Genomic DNA, 25,386 nt, shown 5'->3' with positions numbered 1-25,386 from the left:
CAAATATTGCTGGTTCCAGATTGGTGTTGTTTGTTCTATCATATCACTAAGCTCATCATATCACTGGCGTACCTACTTATTTGTAACTATATTTTAATGTTTTTAGACTACCTCACAGACTATCAGGTTCATAGTACTGGATAAACTTTAGCTAACTACCTAGCCCCATAGAAATTTTAACAGTATTAAATGAAGTTTGTTGCAAACTTGTTTTACATGTTAAGTTGTAGCCACGTTAGTTTTCAAGAATTTTCTTATTTGAAACACCTAATTACCTCCAAAATAAAAGAAAGAAGGAACTTTTAAAGTAGAGAAGTTGGTAGTAACGCTAACTACTTCCCTTGTTTCTTAACTGGAAAGCTACAATGGCTTGATTACAAAGAAAAAAGTATGTTACGAATAAAGTTACGGATAGAGTTCTTTTGAATCTATTTTACTTTATTTTTTAAAACATTTTACCAGAAATTAGACAATATACCGATTTGCGAAAAAACTTTGGCTGATTAGAGTTGTTGTGTTTCAGAGTTTATAAACTCTACAGTGTAAAATATTTAACCTCTGTATTTGAAGATAAATCGTAATTTTTGTTCCCTTAACTCGGTTGTCCACATCTGGCGAGCGACGCAAATCATAATATGTCAATTTTGAAATTTGTGTGTCATGCTCTTTTCAAAGAGGTCTTTTGATATAGAATGTCAAAATACAATTTCATCTGTTCATTGCATAGAATCGTGAAATTTTAGTGAATTTCCCATATAGGAAATGAGCTATTACCTCAGATCTGAACCTTCGCCCGGGACCGAATTACTTTCGTTTTGATGCTCATAGATGCCAAAAACTCCAGCGTGTTGACTTTGTACCAAACACAATACTGTATATGTAGTAGTATTAAAAGTCTCTCCTTGACTGCGTCACACATTTCAGACTGACATAATTGACATGGTTTGTTTTTCAAAATATGTTTGTTGGAAGTTAATATTTCACGAAGTAACCAATAATCCAATCAAACTTGATGAGTATGTTTAATTTTTCATTTGTGACGAAACGTAACACTATGGTAATACGTGTATAATTACAGTGATCTAGTATTCCAAGGCTTGCGTACAATATCCAGGCAATTAATTGCGACTCGACAGTAAAGTTGTCGATCCGTGCCGTTTGGACGCCGGTAATGGAGCTGTTAACTAATCAAACACATGATAAAGGCATAGATCAACATCATCTCTCTCTCTATCTGTCACAGCAACGAACAGTCATTGCCAAACCGCGTATCGAACTGCCACACGGTTTCCCCTCCTTTCTCACACTTATAGTTCTACACCACAACATATCTATCACACAATAAACGACAAACATTCCCCACAACCGTGCGTGAGACTACCACAAGATTTTACCATACCCCCCCATCATCTACACATATATAGTTCTAAACCACAATACACATATAGTTCTACACCACAACATATCTATCACAATAAACGACAAACATTCCCCACAACCGTGCGTCAGACTACCACAATATTTTACCATACCCCCCCCCCTCATCTACACATATATAGTTCTACTCCACAATACACATATAGTTCTACACCACAACATATCTATCACAATAAACGACAAACATTCCCCACAACCGTGCGTCAGACTACCACAATATTTTACCATACCCCCCCCCCTCATCTACACATATATAGTTCTACTCCACAATACACATATCGTTTTAAACCACAACATATCTTTCACAATAAACTACAAACATTCCCCACAACCGTGCGTCAGACTGCCACACGGTTACACCAAACCCCCCTCCCCTCCTCAACATCCACACTCATTTACGTCTGTCGTCTACACCACAATATATATACTGTATTGTTATTAGTAAGCCGATCTTTATTTTCTTTATGCCAATCGGTTTCGTCAAGACCTTTAAAGTGATACCAAACTTGTCTATAGGCCTTCTTCCCATTTAAAAATGTTGAGCCAACCCATGCTCCCACTACCACAGAGCAAAATTTTCAAAATCAACCATCATCATTGTGGCCTCGTCATATCTAAGAAGGTCGCTGCACACTAATTACAAATATCTCAAATGGTTAAAAGTTAAGGCGGAGGGGGTTATTGAAGATTGGAGCCGTTTTATTCGAAAACTATGAGAGATATCAAAAAAAGTTAAATGGTAAGTGCCTTGGATTGTTTATTAAAAAATTTTAATCAAGTCAAAAAAAATTATTTTAGCCGCAATTTTTCCAATATGGCCGCCAACATTGATTTTTCTTATGGAACCTCCTGTATTTTATGATGTATTTTGGTAGGAAATGTAATTTTAAGACGATTTTATTCTTGTGATTTTTTCATAAACCTAACCGTTTCAAAGATAATAATGTTTGAAGTTTTGAAATTTTGGCATGAGAAAGAGTTTCGATAAAGGCCTAAGCAAGCATTCCAGCTGTTTTATTTGAAGACTATTCGAAATTTCACAACTTAAACCATTATTATCTTTGAAACGGTTAGGTTTATGAAAATAATTACAAGAATAAAATCGTCTTAAAATTACATTTTCTACCGGAATACATCATAAAATATATGGTGTTCCATAAGAAAAATCAAAGGTGGCGGCCATATTGGAAAAATGGTGGCCAAAATATTTTTTTCGTCTTTACTAAATTTTTTAAAATAAAAAATCCAAGGCACTTACCTTTTAACTTTTTTTTTATATCACTTATGGTTTTCGAATAAAACGGCTGGCACACTTATATCAATCACCCTGTATAAGATAATTTTTACAGGAAGTTTTATTGCTTGGTTGTTGTTTATTTTTGTTTGTAGTTTGTAAACACATTTATGTAAATACTGATGAGGGTTATACGTCTATGTTCAAAGGAAAGTAATAACTACTTCAGTACTGCTAATACACAGTTAACATAGTTATCCCACTGTGTATGCAAAATGACTACATTGGTGATAACTATACTTACGATTGGAAATCATAAAAACATAATTAAATTTATTTAAGATCAAATGGGATTTTCGCAGTATAATTAAAACCCTGTTATCTGCCAAACCAATACCTTTTAATTGGCCAGTAACACTATCTCCGTAATTTGCAACGGATTAAAACACCGCTGGATGTGATTTGTCAATAGCACATTGTTGGGAAATTGTTAAATCGAGCTCGTTTATTAAACTTGTCCGTGCGTAATGCTGTATTAAACAGATTAATATTCAAAGTTTATTACGGACAAACTTTGTTTATTGATGAAGATTAATTATTCGCTCACCGGTTTTTTATGACATTTTATGTTATGATTTATCTTATTAATTACGTTATTATTTTACTAACCTTATTATTTGAAAAGTGGAATATATTATAGGTTACTGTTAATACTGGAACATTATTCTTTACAGCTTCGTTTGTAAGGATTCAATCGTCTAGTATTAAAAATATCTCAGAAGAATAAAAGTTTTGTAAAAACCCTGATATGTGATACATAACATTTGAGTCGTCAAAGTAGCACAGAGACAAGGAAACCTCTTTCCCTTCAAGATTCCTGTCTCTTCAGGCAATATATCAGAGAAGATCTTGTTACATTCACACATTCTTTTTGAAGCCGCTAAATTACAGCATTTGTCGACGTGAAAACATGTTCGGTATAATATACGACGGCTATCACATACATTTATAACCAAAGTCCTCCCCTCACGCCCTAGGACACTAGGTTCTACCCGGAACCGTCGTATCCATATAGTTGGACTAACTTTAGATGTTCGGCATTACTAAATAGTTAGGACCACTATTGATTGGTGGGATTCAAACCAGGGTCCTCGGAGACCGAAGCTCCCACCACTACCTCTAGACCAGCTTGCTTCTCGCATTTTTACTATATTTAATATCTAGGTATTTCATGTAGATGGTACTTTTGTACTGAAGCCCTAATGCACCCCCATATCCCTATTTGAATCCTGGCAAGGATACCTGAACAGTTTTAATACATTACCAATCCCTGAAGTACAGGGGGTCGGGGTTAGAGCCAAGCTAATCTTGTCCACGTAAAATACTCGGTTATTTATTCAAGCTAACACTCACTTTGAAGGAATCGATTGCAACTGGATCCGCGATACCGAATAGCTTTGTCTCGTTATTCGAATGAGGATTATTTTGTTTCGTGATGTTTTGAGAGAATTTTCATATTTTACAGTTGTATGATTTCATTTTTGGGTAATCATAATTAGAAGCCAAATTAACTATGAACGGAGTGATACCTAGTTCATAACATGTTCTACCAAAATACACGACGATGCAATTATTGTTTCAAAATTAGTTTTTATAACTAATATTGTACATTGCATTTTGACCCTGACAACGCCGGGTTTCACTGCTATCCTACGTTTATACAAGTATATCTATCTGTTTAATAATGAAATTCAAGGAAATGAAAAAGTGTGTTTATCTTCCATTAATATTGACGACGCATATAATAAAAAAAAAAATAAGGACGATATAAAACATTTTAGTATTTTTCTGGGTTTTCAAATTAGATCCGTATTTTGTATACTTTTAAAACATAATAATATACTAACACTCACTCCGGTCTAGTTATAGCAAGTCAGAAATTATCGTTATACTAAAGTTCCAAGGAAGGAAACGTTGTAGAAATGAAACTCGATCATTCCTCAATCTTTGCAAAACGAAATGAGTAAGAAGTGTGAAAACAAGTTGGTGTCGAAGGTAATCTACAACAGTTAGCAGTACAGCAGTTGCCGCTACCGACTTGGCAATCGATAGACTAGTGTATCTCTTCCCACATGTCTGACTTAATTAATTTAACTGGAGGCTCTTCTCTGCTCTCACTCCCTTGTCTTTTGTAACATCTTGCAATTAATTATCTCTCTCAAATAGGACCGCTTTACTTTGTAACTTCCCAGTACTTCAGTAATAGTTTCTATACGACTCAGATTATCATTACATTAGTTATGTTATAACAGATGGATGGTTAGTAATCATGAATTTGTGTGGTAATTATTTATTCGTTTAAATTACCATATTATTATACATCCCTTATTCTTAAACTAGTTTGTTTAATCACTTTGTCGAGCCGGCAAACGTTCAATTACGTTCTTTATTGCTACATATTTTGAAACATTATTTAGAATTATAAAATTATACACCATGGCCTAAGGGTAGGATTAATCGTACTTATAAATTGAAGAGATATTGAAGCTTAGAATTTGAGTTTTAAACGTATTTTATTACTATTAAATGGATAAACACTGAGCATACGTATTATTTTATTAATTCGTGGTAACGTATGTACTCAGTGGAAGTGCCAATAACACAAATGCTTCATAAGTTAAACTAATGAACCAATAACCTCTCCAACAATAACTACGAAGAATAAACCGACCCAATATCTGGAGAAATCGGAGGGCGAACGACTAAGTAATTCGGCAACACCATTCCAATGTTATTGCAGAAACGTATTTTACCTTAATAATGTCTCTCTCGAGGAAAATAAGGCAGCAAATAAAGACTGAGGGCAGAGTTTTTATATCCTCAGCGTTCTGTAATCATTGTGTCGTAATTGGACGTTGTATAACGAGATCTCGGCGTCGTAAAAGGTACATTTGTTTGTCAGCCTCTTCTTTCTATTGACTTATACTTTTTGTCTACCGAGAAACGCATTTTTGGTTCACCACCCTCATTAAATTTGAATAAAACATATGACTTAAAAACACGGTCAAATGAAATTAATATTTTTTCCCTACAGTTACCTGACAATGCAGGACCCCTTGAACTAATTAAAGCACGCAAAGTAACTAATACTGTTGCTGCATTTACTTATTTTGCTGCACTCCAGTATTCCAACCAAACCACACAAAACAGTGTGCTAAACGTAATACGTGAACTCTTGGAAATAATTTGACAACACTTAGAGATATCTAACTATTTTTTACGTTAATTTACAATCGACTGGTGCAGTGTTTCGCAGAATTTTGAATTTTGATACTAAGCTACTACTTATTGTTCCGTCTTAACATTATATTTTCGTTCAACGGTAGGATTTAACCTAGCCTGAAACGCGATGTTTAGAGTTTGAATGACTAATTGCTTATTTGCTTTATAGTAACTGTCGGAAAAATATAATGTGTAATGCGAGCACGAAGTGCCACTTCGCACACTAGCTTCATAAATAATTATTGTCTTAAGAACCAGTTAATCTTACTACATACATATTTTCGGGAATTTCCAACTACTAGCTAAATACAACACAATTTCATCGAGTATTTTAAAACTTTTTTTATATAAAAAGTCCTTTTATCATTGATGTTTGATTTCATTAAAAAATGTATGTCAATTTTAAAAATGTATGCCTATATTTGTTTAGCCCGCTTTATACAAACCGTTAAATGTATTGCGTAAAATCAATCATTTTAAATTATACTTATTTTAAATGAGAACGCAAGTTATTACTTATTTATTACCGTTCCAGAAATGAATTGTGCCACTGACATTAATGTTCTCTGCCTATGAGGACTCCTTGTTCCTGTGTGCGATTGTGATTGTTGAGGCGTGTCTTAGTGAACCAGTGATCATGTCCATTAGTAGTGTGAGTGTGACCCGTTGACACTTGTATTGTATTGTAGAGGAGACTGTGTATGGCGGTCAGCTAGCTAGCCACTGGCATGTCGTTTCTCCCGCGCCGCCTAGAACAGCTGTTTAAATGTACGCATGGCGATGTACTTCTTCGCCAGTCGGCTCTCGTCGGCTGTCTGTTACCGGTGGGAGGAGAAGGACTCGCCTCGGTCCTCCCTGGAGTGCGTCCATCGTCGACAGCCCCAGGAGCCTCTCAGACCGCCAGTCCCGTCGTCGTCCTCTCCAGTGCCTTCCACGTCAACGTCCACGGCCGTCTGTATCGTCGAGCCCGCCCCCTACTCCACCATCCGTGCCGGGGTGGGATCCTGCTGTCGTCGTCCACAGCCGGTGCCGCCTCCTAGAGTGCCGACCCTGCAGACCGTCTCCCAAGTCGTCTCCGACGCCACCTCCACCTCCGCCTCCGTCGTCGCCGCCGCCGTGCCTTCAGCGCCCGATGCGTCTCGACATCGTGTTAGGTTCGCCAATACCTTCCCTAGGGCCGCCAGAAAGAAGGTGGGTAAGTGTTACTTTTTTACTGACGCGTTTAGATGTTGTCATCTCTTCTGAACCCACAGCATAACAAACCCTTCAACGATGTCCTGAGCAAAGTTTTCACCGCAAAGTGTATGTAAGTACCTAGAATATTAAGCATATTAGTCTTCGGAATGAAAACAATTGGCGAGATATTGCACGTTTTTGGTTTGCAAAACAACGGGTGAACACCGCCTGGCTCCATTCCAGGCCATAACTCCTGTCGGAAAATACTGCCTCTTCCGGTGACTATTTATGTCATGTACTTCTTGGCTTGTAAACACGTCCCATCGCATTGTTTCCACCATACTACAATAACGCTTGTATATATACATTTGGTTTTGCCAATTTCATAGGGTCATAATAGAGCGTCAGGGTACATTTTACAAAAAAGGGGGTTTTTTTGGGGGAGTTTATGGTATTTTGTAATAATTTTATTTTTGTTTTTCATTTATTGAGGGCAGTTTACACCATTTTACAAGTAATAAAACTACATTGTTACTTGTTGTAAATGGTGGTGGATGTATATTTATATTACGATAGTATGAAATTTATCTGATTAAATAATGAATGTGGTTTAAGTTCAACGTTGAAGTATTGTTATGAACTGAGGTGTTATAACATCGGTAATTGACATTTTATTAGTTTTTTAGAGATTCAAAATACATTATAGTAAAATGTTATCATCAAGTACTATAGTTGTATTCAGTATGATTAGTGAGGAGTGGTGTGTATGTTACATTGTTCTTTGTATGCTCATCCTCAAAATATTAAAAGTGGCGAGATAAATCCATGCGAGATTTTTATCTTTTGAATACTTAAAATGTGTTCATGTTACCCAGTATTTAATTAATACGATCTTCGTTATTTTGTTACATGCATTATATGTATAACGGTTTAAGAACGGATTGAAACATTTTCCCTCCAAACGACGCAAGTAAAATAATATAGAGTGAATACAAGAGAACTATTGTCTGGAAGAAGGACGATGCCGTTCATCAAGCAGATAAGATCATTTGCAACATCGGCTGTTAAGCGCTCACCTGTCATATTGTACCATTGTAGCAGCTTTATTGCGTTGCTGATGGCTGCTTTTGGAACCCATTCATTCCTCGACACATTAAATCACTCATTCTTCCCTTACTATTCTTACAGTTCTTCCCAAACACTTGATATGAATCCAAATAAAATAAGCTCTTTACTCTTTCAAAATATTGTTCAACCTAACAAGTCATTATTGTTTGCTTTTACTTTTTCAATTTCGTAAAATATCAAATAAATTAGGATAGATACACACGAGATATGAAGAGACAACTGAAATAAGGATCATCTTTAAAATTAAATCTTAGGCCTACAAAATAACAGAGCAATCAATATTGGTTAAGTTTTGGCGTTTATCCGCGTTGAAATTAGTCAAGATTAGTTATTACAGAATAACATAAGTATGAAAATCAATACTGTCTGGCTAAAATCTACTTTCATACATCAGCCACGATAAGAGTGAATTTTACCTATTGTCTATAAGAATAAAAATTAATTTTTAATCGTCGATTTCCAATTTGAAAGAAAATTATTCAATAGGTCAGGGCTACTTTTTTTTAATACACATTACTACAATTTTGAATATTGGTGCCAAATATTTTTTTTGTTACACCACAGCAATTGGAATCAACTCAACATGAACGAAGACATGGTATAAATGTCGCCAATCAAACCCAACCACAGTCGGACGTAAGACGCAGACGCCCCGTGGCTCGATGAGCTATGGACCCATTTATCATGAAGATAGCATCATTTGCAATAGCAGCGCTACCTGCCATATCACTGCCATTGTTACCCTTATCTCGACGATTTAGTTTACATTTACTGAAATAAGCTCTCAGTTGTTTTATGTGTTTAAAATATGATATAAACGAAATCAAATATGTCAACGCCACAGCACATAGAGTGGACAAATAAAAAAATGTTTTTATTAAAAATGCTAGTTCTGTGGGCTGTGTGTTCTTTGCATTAAATTGTGTATTAGCTATTGGATGCTCAATCCTTTGATATTTTTGTTTGTGTTGCAGCATTTACCCCGGACAACGGGGCCATGCAGTAACTTATATCTGTATTGTGTGATGTTCAATTATGTAACATCATTTGTGTGGTATTCCCAGTTTCAACACTGATTAATTGATCTAATTGTTTGTTTCACAGAGTTTGCCCCAGACAACAGTGCAGGGCTGTATATAGTCTTTATTGTAGGATCTTCAATGTCGTGATATCACTGTTTGTGTTGTAGAGTTTGTCCCAGACAACAGTGCAGGGCTGTATATAGTCTTTATTGTGTGATGTTCAATGTCGTGATATCACTGTTTGTGTTGTAGAGTTTGCCCCATACGACGGTGCAGGGCTGTATTTAGTCTTTATTGTGTGATGTTCAATGTCGTGATATCACTGTTTGTGCTGCAGAGTTTGTCCCAGACGACGATGGAGGGCAGTATATAGTCTTTATTGTGTGATGTTCAATGTCATGATATCACTGTTTGTGCTGCAGTGTTTGTCCCAGACGACGATGGAGGGCAGTATATAGTCTTTATTGTGTTATGTTCAATGTCGTGATATCACTGTTTGTGTTGCAGAGTTGGTCCCAAACGACGATGGAGGGCAGTATATAGTCTTTATTGTGTTATGTTCAATGTCGTGATATCACTGTTTGTGTTGCAGAGTTTGTCCCAAACGACGATGGAGGGCAGTATATAGTCTTTATTGTGTTATGTTCAATGTCGTGATATCACTGTTTGTGCTGCAGAGTTTGTCCCAGACAACGGTGCAGGGCAGTATATAGTCTTTATTGTGTTATGTTCAATGTCGTGATATCACTGTTTGTGTTGCAGAGTTTGTCCCAAACGACGATGGAGGGCAGTATATAGTCTTTATTGTGTTATGTTCAATGTCGTGATATTACTGTTTGTGTTGCAGAGTTTGCCCCAGACAACAGTGCAGGGCGGCGTGACGAACGGAGGGTCCGCGGACCTCGACCCCAACCCTGAGCCCGCGGCCGATCCTGACAATGTGAGTATTCTACTAAAAACTACTGTTGTATAAGATTCCTACGGTTGTTTGTATTCATTACAGCATTTTGGGGGGACCCTCTTCATGCTTTGGAATTTATTTAAATTACGCTTTATTTGTAGTTTCTTAAAAAATAATAGTTGTCCACAATAGGTCGTACTGTACAACGTTTATGTTTAAAAGAATTTCCGATGTTTTAAACCATTTAATCTGTTTTGTGAATCGAAATAACTATTATATTATAGTGGTAGCAAAACGGGAGTGCCGATGGAGACCTGTAGGGATGCGTGCGTTTGAAGGGATTTGACCTGGTCTCCATCGGCACTCCCGTTTTGCTAACACTGTAATTAATACCATCTTATTAACTTTATTATGCTCAAGAGATGGCGGGTGCATTTTTCTTTGTTGGAACTACATAATAGTATCCCTTTGTTTTATCAGTCAAATACAGTACATCATGATAGTTAAATCTTTAAGGGAAGGAGGTGATAAAGTTCAGCCATGTTTACTTGTATTACGACCTAAAATTGCTGTGTAAAAAATCAACGGCCACTAAGCCAGGGTTGGTAGGCTACTGTTCAATCCTTATTGCATATTATAAAACTTCCCCCAAAAGTCGGATTTTGTCTTTTTTCATGTTAGCAAATATACCATCGTACTGAGGACTCTTATTCTGCCTACATAATCGTAATCAATTAATAATCTAAATCATAGGTTGACTGACGTCATTTAAATATAAGCATGTTCATAATAAAATGAAGTCAAGAAAATTAAAACTGCTTTAGATTTTCGTAATTATTTATGTATTGCAACAAGTTATAAAAGTAAATTGTATATATTAAAACAAAACTCTCCAAACAAATAATATAACCATTCTAGACAACTTTGTTGGTTTTTTAATATCTTTGTTTTAATATAAGTTAGGTGACATTATTTAGCCAGTGTTATAGTGGTTGTGATATTGTCGTGTTTGGTAGCATTAGGGCGATGTAGCCACTGGTGGTAATGTGTGCTCCTGCTGAGCTGCACACTGTGTGATCATAGATTTTACTCATACGAGCCCCAGATCCTAGCTCTCGGCCTTCTGCTCATAGAAGAAAACCACTTATTTTATAGACTTCCTCTACTTAAAGTCTTCCGGATGTAACAAATTATAATTATTTCCTATTGTAAGACTATTGAATTTACCACCGAATTAAGTATATATTATTTAGTTACCTAAATAATGTTACGCTAACCAAATGTCCTATTCCAATAGATTGTCTCTGCCTTTGCCTACAATCCCTCGGTGCTTTGGTGTATGACTGTTGTCTAAGATTAGAGTAAACTTTCCATTTCCTCGTTAAAGTTGGAGACATTATAAGAACAGAAATTGAAGTGGTAAAATTGAGCTTACCTCGTATTATGCTGACTATACAGATTATTAACAACTTTGAACTACTCCAAACTAAAAGGCAAATTGATGTGGGACCTCTTGTGTTATAAGTCTCACTATCCATCTCATTAAACCTGTAGTTTGGGCTTCAGCATACTCTGTGCGAGGCCTTTATTTTTATTTTGACCAATGATTTGTTATATCAAGTTTATATGGAATGTTTATTCATGTACCGTATTCAAAAGTGGATGGTGTAACTATACAATTGTTTACAGGCCCTGGTATATCGTGATGGCAACCTAGTCTCCGGCTCTCTAGATGCCCTCATCCAACACATGGTTCCCACCACAGACTATTACCCTGACAGAGCCTACCTCTTCGCCTTCCTTCTCAGCTCCCGTCTCTTCATCAAACCCCATGAGCTGCTTGGCAGAGTCATTGCCTTGTGTGACTCCCAGCAGAAACTCTCCGATAAACCCTGCCCTTCCAAGGTAATACATAGTGTTGGTATTCATAGCTATCCATTGCTATGTTACAAGTTTATAGGTTTGGCAAATCGTCACTGGCAAACACGAACTACAAACCGAATAGGTGTTTTCTTATTTATGATTTACAACAAGTACAAATCTACCACAAAGAACTTAACTTGTTTTGGAAATGTGGTTCCAATGTATTTTGTTGTATCTAAAAATCCACATTAAGCTTTAAGTAAGACTTTTTGTTCTTATACTGCAAAATTTAGCTTACTGTTGTCTTTGCATGGTAGTTTTCACGTACATCGTTGTGAGGTCAGTCAGAGGTAGTAATCTTGTATATGAAATAGCAAGGCCAATATGGAAAACAGGGAATACAAACTTTAAACCATCCAACTAAACTTGCCATTGAGGTTGGCACGTATGATAAAATTGTTGGTTGTTAATTTAAATAAATGAAAATACCTATTTAAAAAAAATATAGAAGTTTAAGTAACTAATCAACATTTTTTCTTCTTTAAAACTTTATCTTTCATTAGGAGTTCATTTGTATCTGATATTTTTGTGTAATTAATTTTTCCTAGTTTTTAATTAATACCAATCAATGATTGAATGTAAATGCTTATCGTTTTACAAAGAGTTTTATAATCAGTATAATGTATTTATATGCCATGCCAGTGAAGTATTACAATGTATCAACCAGCACTACACAGAGGTCAAAGCAGGCCCTGCGGTTAATTACCATTCTCCTCGCATCTGTTTAATTTGATCTGCCCGTTTTATTGCCAACTCTTGATTAACACGGCTTTCATCAGACAGCAAGTTTGTCAGCTGCTGTTACTGCTCTTTGCATCAATCCCGTTGACTTTTTACCGCATTATTGAGTAAACAAGAACACCAAAACACTAGCTGAACTATTGGGGCGGAAAGTTTGGCATTGCTGTATTTTTATCGGAGTTTCCTAAGCGAGTATTCAGCCAACCGCAGTTTTATAGGAGTTCATACAGTATTACTCCAGTTTATGGTAACCTAAATCAGGTTAATGCATTGCTTTTTAAGTTTTATTTCAAAATAAGTTGTATATAGGTCCATAAAATTCAACTCACTGAAAACATATTGTACAAATAACTTGCTGTATTTCTGCATCGTTAAACATAAAATGTACTCATAAAACCGTTGATTTTAGCATATTTAAACGGTTAAAAAACTAATAATTCATAGTTTCACTAAATAATGAAGTGTATCTCTAGATAAGTACACTTAATCTAAATATTAAATTAATATAGTTTCAGCCATTGTGTATTTGTATAATATGCAGACCGTTATCAGACTAAAATGTAATTATTCTTATTATTCTTGTTTCCCGTGGAGGAGTGGATAATGATCTTGAACCTGCAAAGTATTTAGAAACTTACTCTGATATACAGTATAGCATTATCTACCAATATAATGATAAATACCAATTATCTCACAAATACTCCGTCTCGTTTTTCAATTTTTATTACCGACACTGAACTAACTGAGTTTTCATTAGACACGCAGTTTGTCAGCCCGTATAATGTTCCACTCCACAAATTGTTCTCCATTACTCTGTTTTGTTCCTCGGCGCGCAGCTGCAGTTGGAATTTCATTTTAAAGCTGTTTTACTGACAGAGAAAAATAGAGGGAGATTTTACAACACTTGGATACTTTGCAGAAGAGATTTAAAGTATTACAGAAAAAAAATCAACAAGTATTACAACGTTAGATAAATTATTCTGCTCCTACATTCATTTACACCAGACAATCTTATAAATAACTCATCTCTGTTTCTCAATGTTATTTTACATTCTTGATGAAAGGGTTTTGTATGTGGAATTGCTCTGTTTCTTTTGAGTATGTAAAGAGCTGCAAACCCAGAGAGACGGTAATAGCTAATAACAAATACTGTACCTATATACAGGGATGGTTTATATTAAAATAAAAGGAAAACAAGAAGAGTTTTATGTTAAAACCAACATACTAAAAAACTTAAGATATAATCCGGGTGAAGGCATATTTTGCCTAAGTTTAAGTTTTCAGGTGCCATTATAGATCCTTAGTATCAAAAGTTATATAAGCTTATATAACTATTTTAAGAGTGCCTAAAATTTAAGCTATTTCAAAATATACTTTATTTTGATCAACAATTATGAAGTCCAAAGTTTGTGTACAAGGAAGTATTGGAAAGTTTATGGTAAACCCAACCTGTTAAAGCTGTTATATATGCACAACCTTACTTCTTACACTGAGTACCTGTTGTGGTGCGTCTGTTGCAGGATCGACTGAGCAGGTTCATCCCTCGCCTTGTCCAGCTGATGGCTGAGTGGAGTGAGACGTTTCCCTATGACTTCCGTGATGAACGTGTGATGGCACATGTCCGCAGCATCACGCAGAGCTGTGTGAGTGTAGCAGGAGCTGCGGGGGAGGCCAGGGTCCGTCATGAAGTCTCCACACTCCTCCAGAACTTACTGCATAGGTTAGTTAGTCAAGCATGCACTCGTTTTAATTTAATAATAAATCAATAAATAGCTTGAGTTTTCCTATTTTGCCAATAACAACACTATGTAATAATCTCAAATGCAAGTAATCTTTGAAAGGCTGCTATTTTAGGATCAGTTGACTGTTGCAGTATGGGTTTGCAACATTGAATTATACTTCTAAATACAATTTAAAGAGAACAGAATTTAATAATAAATAAACACATCTGCCTAAAAAAATAATGTTGCATATGTAACAGAAATGCACTTGAATACCGCATTGAATAATTACAGCTAAAAAACTGATTAAATTTTATGTTTACTATATCGATGATCTCATTATAGTTAATGAACCTCTCGATGTTTCACGTACCTCTATGATAATTTTCAAAAAGAACCTGCTCAAATCATTTTGTGTCCAAAAGTAATAAAACATTATTACCCTCCTCTTTATTAGTATGGTTATGTCCCTCTAGAACCAATAAGCAATGACTAAATGGTACAAATACCATTTTCTTAAAAATTACTGTTCAAACGTTATTGAAACTTATATTATTTTACCATTAAAAAACCATAAAGTAACAAAAAATCTGATTAAAAAAACCTGTTTTAAATTAAAATTAGTATGTTATGCTCCTTTATTCTGAGCAAAATGGTACAAATACATTTTTTTTTTTATTCGGCCCAAAAGTCATTGTAACTTATGTTATTTTCCCATAAAATATTTTAAAAATCAGATTTTAAGAAAAAAGCCGGTTTTGATTAAAATAATTGTGTTGTGGTCCTCATAATTCTAAACAAAATAGTTCAACCGTCCATTGACGAAACAGTTACGGTTCAAAAGTTGTTGCAACTTTTGTGATTTTCCTTATAAAATAGCATAGTTACTCTCAATGCTTGCCCATGATAAAGGTTTTTTACAAGCCAATGGGAGAAAGTATGTGTCAGATTGCTGATTCCGTTTATTTTAAATATGTAACAATCCCAGGGCATTTTTGTCACTCTTTTTTGTTACAAAGATTATGATAAGTTATTAAGTTTTAGATTTTCAATGGGTATTTTATTCACCACTGCTATATTCTATAGTAGTATATAAGATGTACTGCAACCATAACTAATGCTGAGATTACAATATTTACTATTACTTTTTGTCATATAAATACTTTGGTTATTTTTTCCTGTTTATTGTAGGAAAGCTATCATATAATTTTGTCATCAGACAGAAACAATTCAATTTGCTTGTGTCTAAAAAATGTATGTTGTAGATAGTGGTATAATTGAGCTCCTTTGATAAAAAAAAAATATAAATGTTCGTTTATTTCAATTATATCTTTACTTTTGTTTAATATGATTTGTATACTTTTCAGGCTCACAGCTCTGGAGAAGTATGAAGAGTTCCTGCAGAGGGTAAATGCTGAGAGTACAACAAGTAACGCGGAGGCTCTGAATATGGTCAGTTGTGGCTCCATTAAATTCCTGTCCAACATATAGAGAAAAATAATTCCATTTTGAGTTTTTTTCACAAATTTACATTCTAATAAAAACCTATTTTTAATATTAACCCCTATCAACCTAATAATAATTCAGAAGCCGTTAGACTGTATTTGACCATAGAAAATCTTATCCAGTTTAACTCATTGTTACATTATTTTTCTCTAGCAGAGCTGTTGTTTAATGCTTTATTTATTTGTTGCTCTGACTTATAACTATAGGTTGGTTCTAAGTCATGAGTGTTCTGGAATTTGTTTGTAGATAAAGGTTGTTGCATTTTTAGAGAATGATAGAGGATATTATTCTTCCTTAGATGCTTGTTAAAAAGGTATTCTAAAAGGATCGTATTTTAAAAAATTGAATGTATTTTTTATTTATTTGGCATCTGTTTAAAACTCTTCTCCTTTCATAGACGGACGTGATAGACGTTTGTCCGGCTGCTGCACTGTTAGCTCAACATCTGACCCACATAGAACTGGAGCGTCTCTCCTTCATTGGACCAGAGGAGTTTGTTCAGGCATTCGCCAAAGACAACCCACACGTCGAGACCTCCTTCAAAGACATGAAGAAGACCCGCAACCTGGAGTCCTACGTGTCATGGTTCAACAGGCTCAGCTATTTTGTTGCTACAGAGGTTGTTAAGGTGAGTAGTCAAGTAACTAGTCTACCTTTTGGGCTTATAATCCTTCTAAGTGAAGTTTTAATTAATATTCAACTTTATAAACATATAAAAATGTTCCACGCCATACAATTTAATATCCAAATTTAAATAAAAATTATTTATTAAGGGTCCAAGTGGTATATGTTTGTCAGTTTTGTTTTCATGCATATATATTTTTACCTTCGAGTTAAAATAACCTGTGCCCGGTGGTTTTCATGGTTAAACATTCAGATAAAAGTTCCCAACACAGTACCCATTTGGGATTTGTCATAATGTAAACGCACCTTGAAACATTAAAGTTCACTTTTGTTTTTGTTGTTACGTGGTCTGCATTATCTAAAAAGCTCTATTAACAATTAATTGTACTTACTGTATTTCTGCCGAAGTTTTGCTGTTTACTTACACCATTGGACATGTATTGAGTCCTATTCACTAACTAAGAAGATGTTATTATATTTATCTATATAATACCTATATTTATCATCTATAAAATTAGAAACAATACTAGGCAGTTATTGTTTTCCCATAGCACGCTAAGAAAAAGCAAAGGGTCCGAGTTGTGGAGTTCTGGATTGAGACAGCAAGAGAGTGCTTCAACATTGGAAACTTCAATTCCCTGATGGCAATCATTGCTGGTCTGAACATGTCCCCCATCTCAAGGCTCAAGAAGACGGTTAGTATGACACATTTAATTAATTATATAAACTAATACAACCTACACAAATCAAATACACAACTTATCAATACAAAGGATAAATGTGATTTAGCCTGATATTAACATAATAACCATTGAGTGTTAATCCTAAAACTGTGTTCTTTAACTTACATTAGTTAATACTGTATTTAATATCAAACTAACTAAATCTATTTAAGGCTACAAACATTATAACTAATGGATATTTATCACCAAATTATATACCTCACACTCTCAACAACTGAGTAATCCTCCCAACAAGTAATCTAGATGATAAGCTTTCACAGTCACAGCAGAGGCTGACGGCTGAACAGCATTACAGCTATCCATCTTCAGGGTTAACTACACTATTCAACTCTAGTGAGTTGAACGGTAGTTTGCTCCGAAGGTGGATAGCTGTAACGTATCTGAAACGTCGCCTCAGGTCTTAATCATTCAACAACACGGTCGTCACCCGAAGACCTTAATTTGACAATCTCCCAACAAGTAGTATCAACTCACACTTCCAGCGGTAGTCAAGTAGTCCTCTCTTTAAGTCTCGCCTCCAGCTTCTAACTAGCAAGTAATCTTCCATCTAAGTATCACCTCTCACTTCTAACCATCTAGTATCACATTACACTCCCAAACACGCAATCACCTGCACTCCCAAACCCCATAGAATCTTTCCAACAAGTCCCAGTCTCTGTTTCATGAGTTATTTGTATCTTTACAGTGGAACAAAGTGCAGAGTGCCAAGTTCTCTGTGTTGGAACACCAGATGGACCCTTCATCCAACTTCTGCAACTACAGGTCCACCCTGAAGGCTGCCATGTGGAGGTCAGCAGGAGCCACGGACCAGAGCCAGCGCATTGTCATACCCTTCTTCTCCCTCCTGGTCAAGGATCTTTACTTCCTTAACGAGGGCTGCTCTAACAAGTAAATATCGCTTACATCAATATTCTAGATTAGAAGCAACAGAAAGGAATTTGTAGTCAATGCTGTTTGGGGACCGAAGAATCTATGAAAATGAAATTGTTTGGTAGTTGCTGTAAATAATGTAATAAATAGAGAAAATTATTACTTAGGTCACATAAAATATAAAAACTCAAAACAACAGCATGCATCGTCATAACATTTTTTTAATTGCATTTACATACAAAGTGGAAATATATTTTTATAGTGGTATACATATAAAGACCAGACAATGTCATGTATCTGTGATAGTAAGCTTTGCTTTAGTTGAAATCTATATTTCAATTGACTCATGATAGTAGTGTATTGATTTTTAAGTTGTAAATTTGTAAACAATTCAGACTAGATGTTGACACTGTTATAGACGTAATAATTCATCTACGCTATGTAAAATGTACATGTAAACAAGTTCACAACTGTCTTGAATTTTATTTAATCCCAATTATATTTTAGGAAAACAGTTTTTTTTTGTGGATTTGCGAAAAGTAATCTTTAACCCTAAACAAACTTCTGTTTAGGTTAAAAATGAACACATAAATACAAGTGGTGTAATTTTTCAGGTTACCAAATGGCCACATAAACTTTGAGAAGTTCTGGCAGTTAGCAAAACAGGTGACAGAGTTCATAACATGGAAACAAGTCACTTGTCCATTCGAGAAGAACCCCAAAGTCATTACATTCCTGCAAGCAAGCCCTGTACTTACAGAAAATGGTAAATACTTAATTAGTTACATTTTTAAATAGATATAATTTTTTAAGTATCACTTTTAAAATTTAAATAGGATAAAATGACTGGGTAAAATAGTATACATTAAGATTTAAGAGTAACTGCATTGCTTAAGTTGTCTGACTACATAAAAAATATTATTGTTACTCTAAGATTTTCAAAGAAGGACCTTTGCTAGAAATACATCAAATGGAATATTTTAAAAACAAGTTTAAGAGGATTTTTAGTGCAAAAACTGGCATTTATTTTATCCATTTAAGTTATAGAAAGTAAATAAAGAAACGTCTTATAACACTTAAAAGACGGTAAATATACAAAAAAGATGGTAAGTGGTGATCAATTTCAATTGGACACTCCAATCATCATCAGACCCAATATTGGGGTGTGACTTGTAGTTTTCTCAAAAGTTCATTACTTCAGTACTTCAATACTTCAGTACTTCAGTACTTTCAGTACGTTTAGTACTTTGGTATTTATATGGACTAGCAGATACTCGACGCGCATTGCTACACAAACAACTATTATTTTAAATAGTAATTCGTTCTTTACAATAAATAATAAAAATGTATACTAAAATCAAACAAAAATAGAATATTTATTTTACTTTGTTGCCAGTGGATAAGGTTTTTTTTTTCAGGTGTATAAATATATAAGTTTTTAGGTGTACCTACCACCACATGGACACGCAATATACAGCTGTCCGTGTGAAAACCATGTATTTTCAAATTTTAAACCAGTCATAGTCAGGGATTGCCCTTGTGCATTATAAAGGTGATTGTGAAAGCATGACGCAAAGGAAATTGTAGTCGCTTGAATTCAAAGGGTAATTCAGATTAAATCATCGGTATTTTTGGGATTAAGACTATATCGTCCTTTAAACTGATGATTGTTGCTTCGATCAAGTTTGGTGTCATTTTTTTAATCTTCAGTCTGGTTTGGTTGCACAGCTTTGTGGATTTGAGTTTCACATTAGTATTATTGGAGTTCCTTCTTTTAATGACAGTAATGTGGTGGGTTAATGACAAATTGGGAGGCATTTGAATACCTGAGATAGCATACACGATTGATTATTATTAACTTAATAATTTATGTTAGATTGTGTGGGTATAGAACAAAAGATAAAAATATTAAGGCATTGCCATCCCTTTTTAATCCTACTAATATTATAAATGAGAAAGTTTGGATGTATGGATGTATGGATGGATGTATGGATGTATGGATGTATGTTTGTGACAAGTGAACGCGAAAAATACTGGACGGATTGGGCTGAAATTTGGCATGATGATAGCTCACATTCCCGATTAACATATTCTTATTTCAAAAATCCTTTCGGGCTCCGCCCCAGTGGCTCTGGAGTTTCCCATGTTAACCTTATGAGAAATGGAATTATTGAATCTTAACAGCTGTTTCAATTAAACAAGTTGGTTCTGTTCTATGATGTTCAATAGCATTAAAGTTACAAGGATTACTAAATCGGTGCAGCACTATTATTTCTTTTACATTTATGAAAACAGCTAATTCGCAACCAAAAGGTGAGTGAGCGTAGCGAACGAACTTCAACCTGGAGGGGAGTTAGCGTAGCGAACGAGATAACCTGAAGGCAAGTGAGCGCAGCGAACGAGCTCCAACCTAAAGGTGAGTGAGCGTAGCGAACGAGCTCCAACCTAAAGGTGAGTGAGCGTAGCGAACAAACTTCAACCAGGACGTGATTGAGCCATAAAACGAGATAATCTTGAAAATTAAGAAGTTAAACGGGGCAAAGCCCGCGGGTTACAGCTAGTTGTTTATAATACTTTGATAAAGGTTTTCATTATTTATGTTTACATTTAGTAGTGGAGAATTTAAACGTTGTTGAGTGCACAGGTGTGCTGTGATTGGGGTTTGATATATTTGGACTTAACCAAAAGTAAAATTGTTTTCTGTGCTGCATTCTGTGGAAATAGTGTGGCACTATTTCAAATCATGACTGATACAGAATGTTTTGATTATTCAAACCTCCAAGAGATTTGGTGAAAGTAAGCATCTGCTTTTAAATTATGTTTATTTGTAAACATTGTAGTTCCAAAAGTCTGACATTGGACCACTTAAAATTCTCTGGGGCGGAGCCCTTTTGACGGATCTGCACCAAACTTCAGACGAACAGTCCTTGAATAATGCCCTAAAGTTTCATTACAATTTGTCGAGCGGTTTCAGAGTCCATAGGGTACATACATACATACTTCCTCAAGCTTCCTCTTTTAAGATATAGATTGTCTCTGTTGAAATCTCAAGTTAGTTTTCATGTGAACCTTTGGCAGTCAGGGAAACTTTGACATTATTTTAAATTTTTTTTCATTTGTTGCAATTACATTTTACATTATTTTTTCCAGCACTGGCACTAGCATCATTCGAGTGTGAACCACCTGAAAATAGTGTTGAAAAAGAGAGGTGCAAAGCACTCAAGTAAGTGGAACCACAGTTAACATGTTTCTTATATTAAAAATTGGCGGAAACTTATCAGTTTTCAAATTTAATTAGTCAATAAATTAAATATGAATCCTGTACAAAATAGCTAATATATGTAAAATATTTTATACTTCTAATTGTGTGCTTCGCTTAAAAACATCTGCATGAGGTGTGCTTGTTATTTTATCTGTACTTTTCAACTGTATTTAAATTATTCATGTTTTATATTAACCGGAACGGTATAATCCTTTATCGGATTTGTTTGAGTGATAATATTTATAACTGTTAATTGAAGTAATTTCAGTATAAAAATTATTTACATCTTTGCTACCTTCATTATTTATATTGTTTTATTTATTCATAATCATTACATTTTCATGTTAATTTTCTTTCTGCCTTAGTTTTGAAGTTAGTCTTAAGACATTTTCTTATATAAGTCAAAAACTACTTTTACCTCAAGCTGTAACCAATAATATTTTTTTTTTATTTCAATAAATTGGCTGACTATTTGTCATCTTAACATGCATGACAAAGGGAAAAAAGCAAGCTTACAAAGAATACTTTTTTAAATGTGACATACGAGAATATTCTATACCAGACAATTATGTTTCCTGTCTGCATTTCTTTTTTTAATTTTGCTTTAATAATTCAAGCATGGTTAAGTCAGTGGCTGTTGGTGCTGTAAGTTAAAAATATCATGTACATGTTTTACCCAATCTCTTTCTTTATGTTTTTCTGCTATTGGTTGTTTCTGCTTCTGTTATAAATGGATTAAAAATTCTTGTGATGCATTAAATTTTATTTTAAATATTGAAATGTTTAGCAATACTTTATTGCTTTGTTACTTTATGTTGTAGTGTAGGCCTACTTATGGAATAGAGATACAAATATTTTATTAGCTCTTAAACAACATGCTATAAACTTGTTTTCTTTTTTAATTTTTAGTTGGGCATACGTGAGCACGTATAATTGTTTTAACTATGTTGAGGCTTTTGAAATAAATATACCCCTAAATCTTCCCATACACAAACATAAAGATACTTTTTAAGTAATGAAGATAAAGTTTCTCCCCAAAATAGCCAATTTTACCACTAAAAAAAACTTAAGATCTTCATTGTATATTATGTAAACAGTTTTACGCATACTTTTAACAATACAAATTTTAGTTTTAATCACTCTTGCATCTGAGATCATAAAAATCTTATTTTACTTTGTCTCTTGACAGGGACATTAACTAAAAACATAACCCTCATGCTCAAAATGATACATTTAGCTATGTAAATTTAGAATATATATAATATGCTAAGCAAAAATAAGAGACATGTTTATAAGAGTGCACCCAAAGCAAGTCTTACTCATTAAAGTCTTTTACTGAAAATAGTGACACTATTCATCTTGTATCTACTACGTAAGATTTCATTTACATCCTACTTTTAATTTCTTTTCTGATTTCCACATATCATCATTTATTTCATTATCTCTTCTAATTTATCGCCACTACCCTTTCCATCGCTGACTGCTACATTCAACTGCATTGAAGCAATACCATCTTGAAAATGTAGATAGTAAAAAAATGGAAACCGTTCCGGTTAGTGGAGCTGTGGAGATGGAGACTTACTTGTTTCTGTTTGGTCGAGAACTTGGTACGCAGAGACGAACTGCCGGTTCTGTCAGCTCGAGGCGTACAAGCGTCGCAAACAGTTGTGTTCTAAAGTGCGACAGGAGCCACTAAACACCGCGATGGCCATGTGCAATGACGTGCTGTTCCAATTCAATATCTTGCACTCTCAAGCGGGGGGTGACACAGCCCCTCCCCCTTCACTCGTCGAGCATACCCCCTCCCTGCCCGCATTCGGCCCCACCGACTTCTTTAGCATTTTGTGAGTCATACTATTTCATATTGTTTTCGTAAGTTTTTTCATTACCACTGTTATTATATCTATGGCATTATCGTCATTTGTGTAAAATATTGTCCTTTTAGTTTATGTTTAACTCTTTAAACACGTTAATGTTTCTTTAACATGACTTTCCATTTTAATAACATGAGCATGAGGACCTAAAATTGTATAAATGGTTTTGTTTACACTTTCTTTTAAATAATCAAATATAACATATAAAATAACAGTTTCAAAATATAACAATATTGTTATTAAAATTACTACTGTATACACAAACTTGATACAAAAACAACCCTAAAAGCATCATAATTACCAAAACAATTTAACTTATAAAACACAAATAATAGAATAACACTACCAACTCAAAAAAAGTATTTAATTTTATAAAAAATTACATTGTTTTGGGAAAACTCAGAACATGAACACAATAAAAATATTAGAAGCAAATGCATGCTTAGATGTTGCTTATTATTATTATTAACATATCCTAAATGTAGAGGGTTACATTCAAATAATGAATTTAAGTATTATTTTTTTGTTTCAACGTATGAAAAATTTAATTATTATTGTTATAATGTAATGTATTATGATGTTTTATAATGTATTGAAGCAAAAATGGCCCAACATAAAGTGCAACTGTTGATTCTGTTTCGCTCATGACTTCAAACTTTAATGTAGTGAACGTGTCTTTTAAAAATTGTATTGCATGTAAAGTTTTTTTTTTTTATACTGAAGAATGCATGCATACAACAAATATGTAGTGTTTTTCAAAATACTGGTATGCCGCTTAAAACAGTACTTTTGTTTGCATTGCAGACAACCATTTAACAGTTTACTGTTCTTGTTACAGAGCGGAGATGACTTCGTAAGACTGAATCACTACAGATTATTGACTACAGCTACAGTCTAGTGTCGTGTGTTTTGTACATGAGCTCATTGTGGACTCAAATAGTCATGTGTTCCTTGCCCTACAACCTGTTTGTACTCTACTATAAGTGGACCATCACTCAACAATTCCTTTGTTTTAAGACATTCCTGTGAATATTTCTTTTGTAACTTTTATTTATATGTTTATAAGAAATAAGCGTGTAATTTAATTATTTTGTTTACTTAAACTAATTTTTGTAGAGTACAAATGTAACTATATATTAAAATATTAAATGGTACTCTTTTCGTTTTTGTCTTAATTATTTCCAATGTTGACCTTAATCATAATTTTTAGCACCATCCTTATGTAATGTTTCATTTTCAGTTATTTATGTGACCTCGTAACATTGAAGGAGAGGTCGTAATGGTGGTGGAGTAACTTGTTTGTTTAGAGAAGCCTCTCGCCTAAAGCATCTCTACAGTTTGAAATTCTAGTTATTTCTGAGCGTAGACATAGATGTGAAAAGTAAACACAATTAGTGACAACAATTAATAATATTTTAGTTAATTTTTGTCACTAATTCTATTTTTACTATGTACTCAGAGCTATATGGGGAAAAATAATTATAAAGTAAACTTATTAAGTACCTGATAAGGAGAAGTCTGGAGTAGGTGTGCTCTAGTCATAACTAGTGCAAAGTAATATTATGTAAAAAATGTTTAGCTAATTTAAACATTTAAAATAGGAAAATCTCTTGAGAATTGGCAAACAAAACATAGATTATCATACACACCTATACTATTCATGTTAGTTAAATTGCATTATTTACGGATCGCCCTACATTGGAGAGTATTTATATTAATATCAACAAATTATAATTACCATCACCTTTTGTAAAAATGATATTGTATCAGAGTTGTAGGAGAGGGTTTTAAACTCAATTTACAAGCCAGGGGAGAGGTTTGAGTGCTTTTAGAATTCTCACCCGCATATTAACAAAGTTTTGGCACATCTAACTCTTGTAAGGAGATTGTGGTTGAAACTCCATCTAAATAGACATTGAATATCAGGTTTCTATTTCACCAC

The 25,386-nt window shown here is 34.4% G+C and overlaps 1 protein-coding gene across 4 annotated transcripts in view; it reads left to right on the top strand.

The window, feature by feature from the left end:
- The window catches only part of LOC128983323 (ras-GEF domain-containing family member 1B-like), a 29,059-nt gene extending 4,466 nt beyond the window's left edge, over positions 1–24,593 (top strand). For 3 of the 4 annotated variants that reach the window (XM_054402570.1, XM_054402569.1, XM_054402568.1), the window contains exons 2-13: positions 6,489–7,148; positions 10,127–10,219; positions 11,870–12,085; positions 14,365–14,564; positions 15,933–16,017; positions 16,469–16,699; positions 17,247–17,390; positions 18,124–18,326; positions 18,923–19,074; positions 21,459–21,531; positions 23,172–23,414; positions 24,283–24,593. In XM_054402570.1, the coding sequence (XP_054258545.1) occupies positions 6,720–7,148; positions 10,127–10,219; positions 11,870–12,085; positions 14,365–14,564; positions 15,933–16,017; positions 16,469–16,699; positions 17,247–17,390; positions 18,124–18,326; positions 18,923–19,074; positions 21,459–21,531; positions 23,172–23,414; positions 24,283–24,301 (2,088 nt within the window). In that variant the 5' untranslated portion in view covers positions 6,489–6,719 and the 3' untranslated portion in view covers positions 24,302–24,593. The remainder of the gene's footprint in view (positions 1–6,488; positions 7,149–10,126; positions 10,220–11,869; positions 12,086–14,364; positions 14,565–15,932; positions 16,018–16,468; positions 16,700–17,246; positions 17,391–18,123; positions 18,327–18,922; positions 19,075–21,458; positions 21,532–23,171; positions 23,415–24,282) is intronic. The other variant, XM_054402571.1, reaches the window with a different exon arrangement.
- The last annotated feature ends 793 nt before the right edge of the window (positions 24,594–25,386 follow it).

This window comes from Macrosteles quadrilineatus, unplaced genomic scaffold, assembly GCF_028750875.1.
Source record: "Macrosteles quadrilineatus isolate MER2022 unplaced genomic scaffold, UCM_ALF_1.0 Scaffold_1__1_contigs__length_201487025, whole genome shotgun sequence".
Classification (NCBI taxonomy): Eukaryota; Metazoa; Arthropoda; class Insecta; order Hemiptera; family Cicadellidae; genus Macrosteles; species Macrosteles quadrilineatus.
This window is presented reverse-complemented; position numbering and strand designations above follow the sequence as displayed.